This window comes from Ptychodera flava (assembly GCF_041260155.1).
Source record: "Ptychodera flava strain L36383 chromosome 23 unlocalized genomic scaffold, AS_Pfla_20210202 Scaffold_23__1_contigs__length_28996876_pilon, whole genome shotgun sequence".
Classification (NCBI taxonomy): Eukaryota; Metazoa; Hemichordata; class Enteropneusta; family Ptychoderidae; genus Ptychodera; species Ptychodera flava.
The window spans coordinates 4,104,289-4,116,968 of record NW_027248277.1 but is presented as its reverse complement, the minus strand read 5'-3'; the positions used below and the strand labels follow the sequence as shown (position 1 = coordinate 4,116,968).

The 12,680-nt window shown below is 37.9% G+C and overlaps 1 protein-coding gene and 1 long non-coding RNA gene across 2 annotated transcripts in view; both read left to right on the top strand.

Annotated features, from left to right (window-relative positions):
- Positions 1-1,011: 1,011 nt before the first annotated feature.
- LOC139123982 (uncharacterized) lies at positions 1,012-6,149 on the top strand. Its single transcript, XR_011549814.1, has 3 exons — positions 1,012-1,105; positions 1,820-1,942; positions 6,049-6,149. It is a non-coding gene; the product is annotated as an uncharacterized lncRNA (long non-coding RNA).
- Positions 6,150-6,154: 5 nt separating this feature from the next.
- LOC139123981 (uncharacterized) overlaps positions 6,155-12,680 on the top strand; it is a 29,852-nt gene continuing 23,326 nt past the window's right edge. The window contains exon 1 of the mRNA XM_070690120.1: positions 6,155-7,199. Coding sequence (XP_070546221.1) covers positions 6,821-7,199 — 379 coding nt within the window. The 5' untranslated portion in view covers positions 6,155-6,820. The remainder of the gene's footprint in view (positions 7,200-12,680) is intronic.

Below are 12,680 nucleotides of genomic sequence, written 5' to 3'. Positions count from 1 at the left end.
AAAACAAATCAGCAGAGACATGACAAACAGACAAAGAAACATCCAGATAAAATTATTACTAGCCATTGTATATTTTTCTGGTGATGATGTTAAAAAACGTAGGCCTACGTAATGAGCAGTGAGCATCGTCCGCCCTCAACGCCCAGGACACTGCAAGACTTTCAAACTCTCCCAGAACGCACCTCGTCATAATAGGGTCAAAGTGCATTGCACGGATCACTCGTACTCGTGAGGTCCAGGCCAACTTAGTCTCACAGTACACCCATGTACCCATCGTGATCGCACAAAACCTGCAGAGATTCACAAAATGGACAGTCCCAGTGTGGTGTCATCGTTTGGGGGAAAAGACCACGGAGAACAATCAAGTTCCCGTATGCTGGCGCCCACTGCCGCCAAAGAAGTCGTACTGCTGTCAATGCCATCAAGTGCTGTGGAATCCCCCACACTTCCGAAGGCTTAGCTGCAAAATTGTAGCGCTACGGTGAGGCGGTCGGTGATTTTTGGTTTTTGCGACTTCGCTCACCAGTAGCGCTACAAGGCCGATGGCCCTGGAGAGTATCATATAAGCGCGTCGTACTCGACCAGGCGTTTTGATGTGGAATGCAACATATTTACTGCATTTGGTCGTACCGATTTATCACTACTGAAGACTAAACAGTATACTGCACTAACTTTGTCATTTATGGGGTTTGGAATTTGTTCAAACACGACGATCGCGTTCCGAAACATTTCTGGGAGCCGTCATTACCAACTTCCGGTAATGGCGGCTCCCACAAACACCGACGCCCCACGCTCAATGTTTTCAGAACGCGATCGTCGTGTTTGAACAAATTCCAAACCCCATAAATGACAAAGTTAGTGCAGTATACTGTTTAGTCTTCAGTAGTGATAAATCGGTACGACCAAATGCAGTAAATATGTTGCATTCCACATCAAAACGCCTGGTCGAGTACGACGCGCTTATATGATACTCTCCAGGGCCATCGGCTTGTAGCGCTACTGGTGAGCGAAGTCGCAAAAACCAAAAATCACCGACCGCCTCACCGTAGCGCTACAATTTTGCAGCTACCGAAGGCTGACCTGAAGACAATATGCACTCCACAAGGTACTGTGTCCCCTGTTTTCAATAATTGTATATCATCATTATATAGAATTTCTTTCTCCTCGTTGTCGACAGAATCATTAACAGTTGTCAATTTTGCCATGGCATAGGCGCTTGTGGTTCGATAAACAGCAATGTCTCCTGTAGTGTAAGCATACGGTAGCTCGCTGCATGGCAGGGCTGTGTGTTACCGGCGTTACACGGCCTCCCACCATAACGCCGGTAGCACACAGCCCTGCCATGCAGAGCTAGTGTAAGCATTGCTATATCTTTCTAACGTTGCGGGAGCCTGTGCCATTTCCTATGCTATGAAGCTCAGCTTTGTTCCCACCTATGGAATTGTAACCATGCTCAATATCACACAGGAGGGACTGTTCAATGTACGGTAATTATGTCATCAATCTGAGTAAAATCCGATGTGGCTATGGGGTTCAGTCTTGTACGAAATCGTGTTTTGGTCTTTGTTTCCGCTGTCCTCGCTTTATCTACATTTGATTATAATCTGATTCGGTAAACCTGCAGAACAGTGGACCCGGACGAAGAAAGTATCTGTCATTGCTACCATTGACATTGAACTTCCAATGCTACTTTCAGGATCATCTTTATCAGAAACAATATGATGCATGAGAATTTGTTCTGCTGTAAAAATATAGCTATTATACTACGGGCAGTAGTTTCTATGCTGTCTGTGCTGAAACATATTATGTCTGTTTTCAGAATGTAAGAAAATGTGGGCCACTCTTTCTAAAGGCAATAAACAGGAGATAATCGGAGAATGGTTTCAAAAGTCAACGCAGAAATTATATCATGGAGTGCTCAATGGAAATCTCTCTGAGAAAGGTGAGTTCTTTTCTTCACAAACTCTCTGTTATTGACACTACATGCAGTTATGAGAACTTGGCTTCAATCTAGAGAAGAGGACTGTGGATATACCTGCATAGTCACTGATTTCAAGATGGCTGCTGACAGATAAACAGCCTCTGCATGGTCAGCTTCAATTTCTTTCTTTGATAAAAAAGAAAAACCAACTGGGGGAATCTGACCAAAGAGCCAAATATCCTCTGGCAGTTCATATTTCTGTGCTCTCTGGATCTGGTCTGCAAAAAATTTTGTTTTGATTTTAGGTTGAATAGATGAGAACGTACAAAATCGCCCAGCACATTAATGCAGGGTTTTCACTACGATGTCTCTCAGGGGAGAATGGGCAAGAGGCCCAGGGGGAAAGCGTTAGATGTCCCCCCCTTGAATCGAAAAATTTTAAATCTTGATGTGTGCAATACTGCAATCTAGTACAATCTGAGAGGTGTTTTCAATTTGATTGCAGTGGGTAAAACATTTGAAAATGACATACATAGGATAGCCAAGGGGGAGAGTGCAAGAGTGGGGTGTCCCCTCCTCTCACATCGTAAATTTTGAGAAATTGATGTCTTCACTAGTGCAATCTGAGAGGATTTCAGTTTGTTTTGCACTTAGTAAGACCATTTGAAAATTACATTCAACACATATTTTTATTACATTTTTTGCATGATCAGTGCCCAAGTAAACATATTAAACAATCAAAGAATGGCAATACATTTGTACCCAGTAAAAACCAGCTCTCAGCTTACCAGAACTTGCAGATCAAAGACTTCGTAAGAATGACAATTTTAAAAAGATTAAAAATCAATCATCAAAATCAGCCAAAATATCAGTCATTTTAATACTACTCTACTCCATGGAAAACACTACTCTACTTCATGGAAAACACTACTCTACTTCATGGAAAACACAGAAATCTAGAGGTCTGTTCTGGTCAAAATTATTTTACATTAATTTTTACGCTCCCATATATGCATATGTATATATGCAAATGGGAGGTATTCGTATAAGGTGGCAGAATGGCGTCAGTGTGTATGTATGTAAGTATGTATGTATGTCTGTTAGTCCGTCAACATCAAAAACTCCTAAACCGTAGCACCTACTGTCTTAGTATTTGGTGTACAGGTGCACCTAGGGGTGGAGATGTGAATTTGTTCAAATGAGCATGTCAGTGCCAAAAATATGCAAATGAGGGGGAAAAAGGAAAAATCCTGCAAATGGCTAAAACTCAGTAAGCATTGGTCAGATTTGGTTGAAACTTGGTATGCAGATTTCTTTAGGTATTCTAAATTATGTGTGCAAAAATTGGGATGAAATTTGCATGTTTGTATTTTTAGGGTATTTTTTCCGTTTTTAGTCAAAAAATCTTGTTCTCTGAAATCACTCGTCTGATTGCTATGAAACTTGATATTCATGTTCCTCAGAATGACCTCAGTCATGCTTGTACAAATTGTATTGATATTGTCATATTTGTAATTTTGGGGCAATTTTCCCAATTTTTGATAAAAAAATTTTGATCAAAAAAACTACTGATAGCTGTGATACATGTATTTGGTATACAGGTATCTAAGATTAATCTCAATATAATTTATTGAAGGTTTGTTGAAACTGGCAATTTTTTTTTTTATTTTGGGACATTTTTTGCCTTTTTTGGTCAAAAAATTTTTCTCCTAAATTTCTGATCTGGTAGCTTTGATATCTAGTGTACAGGTTCCTAGGGTTTATGTTATTAGATATATTTAAAATTAGGATGAAATCTGCAATTTTGTATTTTGGGGGGCAATTTTTCTCATTTTTGGTCAAAAAATTTGTTTCTCAAAATTTACCTGTCTGATTGCTTTGATATTTAGTAAACCAGTCCTTAGGGTTTTTGTTAATAAGATGTATTGAAATTAAGTTGAAATCGGAATTTTGAATTTTTGGGGCAATTTTACGAAACTTTCAGTTTTACTGGGATAGTTTTCATTTGAATTTTTAAGATTTTTTTGGTAATTTTATACCTACTGGAACTAAGAGTATATAATGTGGTGATTTAGTAAGCATTTGATATGGTAAACTGTATTTGTTTTGAAATGCGGTAAAAAAATCCTGGCAGATTTTGAAAAAATTCCAAAACAAATGCCAATAAAAAATTCAGCCAGAGAAGGTTTGACAAAAAAGAAAAGGTGGGAGAGTGGGGAAAAAAGAATGTACAATGGATTGGATAAAAAAGATAATGTACCTCATCGATCTTCCAGACACCATCCCTTATCAAATGGTCCACCCCGATGTATTTTTGTGCACATTTCAATTAACCATGCAGTGTATTTTAGTTTAAGATGTAAAATTCGGTAAGGCTTTGAAAGGAATAGTCAAGCTCACCACAGTTTAACTTTATCCCTTGTGTAATTGGTTAAATTTGTAAGTTGTTCCAGATGTGGATGCACCAGCTGTTCTGGAAGAAAACAATGTTTTCCCTGTAGGGTTTCTGAGTTGATGATTGTATGTTGAAATTTCTCCATGTATCTGGTATATGGGCAAAGTGTAAACATTGGTTGCATGTTATGTATTTCAGTCTATGTCAAATATTGTAAATGAAAAATCAAGAACAGTTTACTGTGTGCTTGTAAAAGATAACATATTGTCAATACATAAACTGCCTTGCAGATTGATTTCTTAAAGATTATCACAGAAGTAGAAAAGGAAAAGAAACTAATCAAATTGCTGTAAAATAATCGCAATCATACCAATCCATAATCCAATAACACTAGGTCAAAATTTGTAAGACAATAGTTGTAAACATAGACACAAAACAGCACAGAACAGACAGTAAATAGACGGTACACAAACAAAGTCAAATTCATTCAAGAAAGATATATGGACCTCTGGCCTAAAGACCAAGAAGTGATGTCAGGTGTTTCGAAATAGTACGCGCATCCTGCCCCACATGTGGCACCCACCATATATCAATCTGTAAGTCAGATAGGTAGTGGTCACTAACTAAGGCCCCATGTCACCGATGCCATCAGTGATCATTTGTCGAAGAGAGATATCGTATTTATCAACCAGCTTGCGATACCTGCCAGTGCCTGTATAGGCCTATACTTAACTATTTTATCGTTACATTCAGCTGTTTGTTATATCTTTATCTCTCTCCATGGGCCAAGGCACACTTTGGGTCAATGTCATCACTCTGTACCAGTCTGTGTATGTCAGTCTGTCAGTATATGTATGTCCATGTTTCATACAATTGTTGACTTGGTTGATAACTATATGGGAGCGAACAGGATGTTGTCACTATTTTAATGTGTTACAATCATTTTATGTAGTCTCAAACTAATTTTACTAGTACTGTCAATTAATTTTTATATTCCTTGATATAATTAACTTTTAGAGCACCAAAGTCTATTTTTCTACCCTTTATAAAATAAACCCCAGTCAAATTTTTCTAAATTTTTACCGAATTTTGAGAAAAAACTGTAACAAATCCAATGTAATGTCCATGTGGTCCACAATTATCAATAAATGACAGGAAAATTCATAAAAATTGGTAAAATTTCTCACTTAAATTTTTGCGGAAGAAAATTACAGTGCTCAAAGGGCTAACCATGCTGCTTGAATTAATTTTCTATTTCAAGGAAAAAATTTAATCTGTTAAAATAAATTTATGTGTTCGAATTAATTTTGTGTAGTGAAGTATTAAGTTTTATCAGTATATCAAAATGATTTTCCATTTTCTATCTAATTTAACATGCCGAACTAGTTAATGTAGCTAGAATTAATTTTACTAGTACCTTGAAATTAATTTTATGTTGTGGCAGAATGTTGTGTGATCGTAGAATGTGACAGCTAATCCCATAGTCCTTTGCGCACACCTTATTTAATTTGGCAGCCCATTGCTGCAGTTGCTGAGTTGTCATCAGAGAAAGGAATCAAGGAGGATTCTACTAATTTCTGCTCAAACTAAAGTCAGTAGTTCAACTTTTTTCTTTCTTCCCAGAATTTAGACTTCAATTCAGCAATTTAGCAGTTGTTCAAGTTCCTATTACCTGCTTTGTGTCCATTTGCTGAAAGTAAATGTAAATGATTCATACATTGCTCTGTTACAGATATGACACTGTTGGTAAACTATTTGTGTCAAAGTGGGCGCATTATAAGGCTAGCAGTCAATAGCAGCCAAATAGTGACGACATCACAGCCTACCAGACCTAGTGACGACATCACAGCCTACCAGACCTGAATGATGACATCACAACCCAATGCACCTGAATTGATGACATCACAGCCGACCACACCTGAATTGATGACATCACAACCCACCACACCTGAATCGATGACATCACAGCCGACCACACCTGAATTGATGACATCACATGGTAGCACAACTGAATCACCCAGTGTACCCTATCCATGTGGGATTATCGAAGTCAATCAGTTATTAGGATCAGTGACTGATAACCATCTCCTGACAGAAACTGATATTCTGTGCAAACTTCAGCGTAATGCCCAAGCCCATGGTAGATTCTTTGTTGGTTCCACACAATGCAGACGTACGTCCGTGAAAAAAAATACATTAGAACCGACTGTTAATAACTTTTTTGACCGTTTTGATGCAACATTTATGGTTCCTAGACACCTAACGCAACGATACGATTATGTCACTCAGCAAAGAAGAGAGAATGACACAAATCATTTATACACAGAAGATGACATGGATTTCCAGTCATCCCAACCCTCACTGTCATTTCACCAAGACAGCAATCAACCAAATGGTACAATACCACAGATTGGAGTAACCGTGAAAGAGGAAAACGATAGCGATGAGAGTGGATTGGAAGATACTCAGCAGAACAGTTTAGTAACCAGGTAGAAGGAAAGACAATGAGTGCAAATCAATGCATTCAAACTATTAAAAATGAAACTGATTCACATTCAAGTACAGACGGCATCTGTGCTGACAGTAGAGCTGACAGCATTGATTTTGATGACAATGTTGGGGAAGTGTACAAGTGTTTGAAAACTGCAACGGAAAGAGGTGAGGGTGGTACACAGGGAATACATGGAGACAAACAGAGTGAAGCAAACAGCGTAGCGCAAGATACCGTCATTCAAGACCAGAGAGATGAAAATGTTGAAATGGATGACAGCAATCAAGAGTTGGAAGGAAATGGAGATCATAGAGAGTCAGATGATGATGAGACACACGGACAGCACGCGTTTCTATCTGACAAAGATGATGATAATTCCATGGCAAAGGAAGGTGGGTAAACATGCAAATTGTAGGTTTCCGAAGAGTTCCATTCATTTCATAAAAGTTCAGATATCTCAGAACATGACGCTGCTAACATCCTGAACTACTACAATATTAAACCATGTGTTATTTTTTCAGTATTTTTGCTACATGTGTTATTTTTTCAGTATTTTTGCTACAATGTAACAATGTTGACATAATACATGTTTGCTTTGGGGGGGGGGTTATTTGAACATACCGGTACATGTACTGTATTTGTTCATGTAGAGGTGTGGGCTTTGAAATGCTTTTGAGAGTATTCACATGGCAATTTTAAGTTTCAGGGAATTTTTTTCCTCAAAATTTGCTTAATTTTGTTCAAAACTATGGTTTGAAGAAACTTTAACCCTTTTCCTGCCAAGTCCATATTTCACCACCAGGTCAAGATGGTTAAAATTAATGAAACACAACGTATTCCATATGATGTATTTTAACATAATACTGTACATTTGAAGGCTGTTGAAAACATAATACTGTAAAGTTGATTTTTTTGGGACAAAAGATGCTATAACATACCAAGCCAAGTGGGTGAAAATACGTCATGTTTTGGCTCAATACCGCTTTTTACTGACTTGGCTAATGGGGAAGTGATACAGTTATTACTGTCTGGCAGGAAAAGGGTTATTACAAACTTAAATTATATTTTCAATTAAGTTCACAGGGATTACCTCATTTAGGTTTGTTGAAATGATAGCTTATGTTTCTTGAAACACTGTTTCTGATCCACTGGCGTAATAGATCTTTGAAATTCAATATTTAGCTTTATGGTTGCCTTCATTAATGCTATGGTATCAGAATCACTACTTTATCATTTGGCATAAGAATATACAAATTTTTGCATTTTCTGAGTGTAAAGTTCATTACGAAATCTGTTAAATTTCTGAGTGTAAAGTTCATTACAAAATCTGTTGTCTGCACTGCATTGCATATCGTAATTAATGCATATCTGGAAAAAAGCTCAATCTGGACATGTAAAACACACCGTAAGACATATTTGTGTCACAGAGAAACTACATCTTTCTCAATTAAGCCATGACTTTTCCCGTGAATTTAGTTTTAGAGCACTACACCACAATTCTATTGTATTCTTAGCAAAAACAAACAGTAGAATAGTATCATTCACTTGGTTGTTTCAAGAAAGTTTTCCCAGGGCCTGAAAATTACGCTTGCCCGATGCCCGGGACACACTCATACGGACTAGCGCAAAACTAGCCTCCACTTGCCCGCGGGCAGAAAGTTCAGAGTCAACTCAGTGTTTTGCCAAGAGTGCGTTCTTTCGTCTTTTGACGCAAATTAGAAACAATGTCCCCCAAAAGTACCAGACATGAGTCACTGGAACGCACTCAAATCAGGGCTTATTTTTTCGTCTCAACGGAAACACTAAAGAAAAATCAGTTACTCTGTTGCAGTTTGCGATTCATGGTATAAGCAAGTCGATTTGCGTCCACTAGCCACTGGGAGCCTGGGGCAAATGCCGGGCCCCACGTACTTCTCCACTCATTTTACATGTAAAATGTAACGAGATAATAACCAGACAGTGATGTTTGAAGCGGAAGCCTAGATCATTTCAAATAGAACAACTAACTTTTCACCTAACAATTAGGACAGTGAAACAGTAAAGCAAACTTTATTGACAACCACGGTTTCTCTACCCAACTAACCTGCTAGCTACAGTACAGTACACAGTGTGTACGGAGAATGAAATTTCTAGCCACACTCACACTGCACGGAGCATCAAAGTTCAACGGCACTTTGTGGTGTGATGGAAACTCACAACTTTCCCTAAAAATGTCAGTAACTCCAAAATTTTGATGAAGCACTATATCCCTGTCTTTCAAAGTAGTATTTTGCAGTCAGAAATTTATCCAGAAGGAGTCTCATGCTACTCTTCAATCGTACGCAGCATGCTTGTGAAGGTCACCATGCTGAATTCCTTATATGGTCAAGACCCCTATCTTGATTGTAGCGGACGTTAACAAAAGCCACCTAGCTTGTCAAAGCCGTGGTATGGCAAGTTGCTATTGCTATTATGAACAGAAAGGAGTTTCTCTCAGATATTAAGTGTTTTCAACCTATTTTTTTGCAATTTCAATGAAAAAGTATCAATCATTTGGGCAATTATAAAAATGAAGTGATCTTTACAGCAGTAGTGAAAAAACCATGTTAAATGTCTGCATTATTAGACTATTGTCTTCAATCACTTCTACTTTTGTAGTCATAAATGTGATGAAACATCTTACTACTTACTAGTATTTATTTCTGTTAAACACATCTTAATGCGGTAACTGGAAAGAATTCCCATAAACGACGAAAGCATATTAAATAATTTTCATTATGGTAATGTACTTATTTTACAATTATAAACTGTAAATACCACCAATTTGTCACAAACCATGGTAGGAGAGGTCCCACAATCTGGGTAAGAGCAGAATCATTTTTTTTTGAAAATTTTCAGGGCAAGTGAGTTTCTGCTACGGACAAGTAGAAAAATAGAGGCTACTTGTCCGGGGACAAGTGGATAAAAATTAAATTTTCAGGCCCTGTTTCCTTTTCCCAATGTAATTGTTTAAAAAAAACATAAGCTTGGTGAATGGGAAGGAGTGGAAATGATTAATTCTGAAACTAACTCCTCTATAACATGGGATGGCTTAAGGTAAGTTGGCTAGCACTACATGTATGCAGTACTGTATATGTAGTTCTGAAACTCAATCCACTGTACCACATGGGGTGGTGTGGTAAGTTGGCTGACAGTGTTGTAGTTGTAATCCTGAAACTCAATATGTTGTACCACAAGGAATGGCTATTGACTAGGCAGTGTTATACCAGTAGTTGTAATTCTGAAACTCAATCCACTGCAGTGTTGGCGCTAGGAATTTTTTCATTGTAGCCACAGTGTTTGATCTAGGACTCCAAAAATAGGGGCCATTGTGGGCCCACTCCCTTGAAAAAAAAGGGGCCATTGGCAAAAATAGGGGGCCATACTGGGCCCCTTGCAATTTTTAAAGAGGGCCCTTGTTGATCCTAAAGAGCGAATAAAAAGTGGTCCCCCCCCCCCCGGAATTATTAATCAAATTAAAATTGTAATCAGTTGTTTTTAAAAGGCTTATAATGGACAGACTGGGTTGCCAGGCAACTTATGCAAAGACAGATTCCACTTTGTGCTGAAGGAATTGAGAAAAAGGTGCAGTAGCTGTAATTATTGATATTTTATTTCTATGTGTCATTCAACAACGGCAGTTTTCTATTGAGCTACAAGTTATTTCACTAGCAATCAGTTTGTCAACTACGTTTTAGTTATACACGTTTTAGTTTTAAAGTAAACCTTTTTGCTCACAATCTAATTTAGATTCGATTGTCAACAATAACACAACTATAAATATTGGTAGAAACAGAGTGGATATACAGACTTTGTTGACAAACTTGAATTTTTAAGAATTACAAAAACCATTTGATACTCAGAATAAAAACACTGAAAGCAGCCTATTAAAAGTGACAGCTACTGTCCCTTTAATCAAATAATATGAAGTTACTGCAGTGACTGGAAGTTCACCCACAAGAAGGATCTCTACAAAAAGACAGGCGTACAGGTGAGTCAACATTTAATAACACACTTTTATTCAGGTTTTTTTTCCAAATGTTGACCATTTCTCAACTCAATACTGATGATTATGCATATGTTTTATTGCAGACATGTATCATCAGCTACCATTCATCATGTCCATAGTACAACCAGTACCATTATGACAGCCACTTCACCTGAAAGAAGAAAATATGATTTATTTTTTGATTGAGCTGTAAACACTGAAATGCCAAATCTGATTTTAATAAAGATTTTACTCTAACACGTACCATTTCTGAATTAATTTAAGTAAGGAGTAAAGGAATAAAATAAAAAGAGGGGGTAAATAAATTTAAATAATAAACTATAAAAATGTTAAATACTAGATTTCGGTATCAAGAGAAATAGTAAACTTAGATTTGAGAGTGTTTCCTTTATTTTATATTTCTCCAAAATTTCAAGTTTAGAGTAAAAGACCATAATAAAATTTGGGGTTCACAGTAAAAAGTTGAAAAAAATAAATTATCAAAACTGGAAAATACTAGATTTGCATATACTAGAGAAAAATTAAAATGAGACAAAAAACACACTCACGCTCTTCTCTATTTGTTTGATGACGGAAATATGAAACTGTTTTTGTACGACTGGAAACCCCACGTGGCTACCACGCTGGTATGCGAGTCACTGCCAAACGAATAAATAATCAAGTGACTTGTCCTCGGAAACTCGCAGCTAGTTTACAAACATACCTATTCTGTGCCACTCGGATATTTTGATCAACCCGAGAAATGTCAGAAATTAGCGTCCATAATGCACTGAATACCAGTCCCGGCCACTCGAACTCCATCGTGTAAAATAGTTATACCATATAAGAATTGCTTGCTATTTGATCATAACGTACTACAGACTTGCATAGTTACATATCGAGGTCAACGGTAAAATTCCAAAAATTTATTCACCTGCGGAGTGCGGTTGTGTTGCGTACCGGCAGTATTGGTCTGCGTGTCAGTTTCTGACTCTTCCATCGTTGTACCTCCTCATCGTCGGGCGCGGGTGAGGGGACAATCCAAAGGTTTTATCAGAAGATCACTCAAGATACTAGCCCTGCGTACGATGCTGTGTGTTCCGCTACAGCTAATCGCCCCGCTCAGTGGTGAGCGGGGCGATTAGCTGTAGCGGAACACACAGCATGCACAGCATCGTACGCAGGGCTATCAAGATACACATACAGTCGAAGTCACGGCATAGTAGCAAGACGCATGGCCTTCTGCACACGTCCCGTCAAAGCCGTCATGCCAACTTACGTTATTGTCGCAAAAATGTCGTGATTGAATATATACCACGTTACGGTATATCCTCGTGTTGTCGTAGCTAGCATGGGCGGAAAACACATAGCGGCCTGGCGGAAACAAATGTCCAGGTACCGGCCTTGAATTATTGCGCCCGAAATGGCGCCATGGTCTGTGAAAATAGCGCCATAGCTGATTTTTTTGCGCAAAATGCGCAATGGCGCACTCTAGATCAAACACTGATTGTAGCCACAATCTGTTAGTGTGGCTAAAATGATCAAATATTTTTTAGCCACAAGCAATTTTTATTAGCCACATCCAACAATTCAATTTCACATACAAAGTTCACAAACCCTATTTTCAATAACGTTTGTACCGTACTTTATTATCCACATGTTTGGCCAGGGCTGTTGTACATACACTTTAATTCCTCGACAGATAAACCACTGAGCACATTTTCTGCCAATTTCTCTGCAGATAATAATGACAAGGAGCACAGTAAAACTCCAGGTCCATTGTGAAAGTTTTATCTACTTCAATTAAAAAATATGTACCGGTATTAAACAAAAATTGGTCTTAACTCTGTTCAGATCTATATTTCAT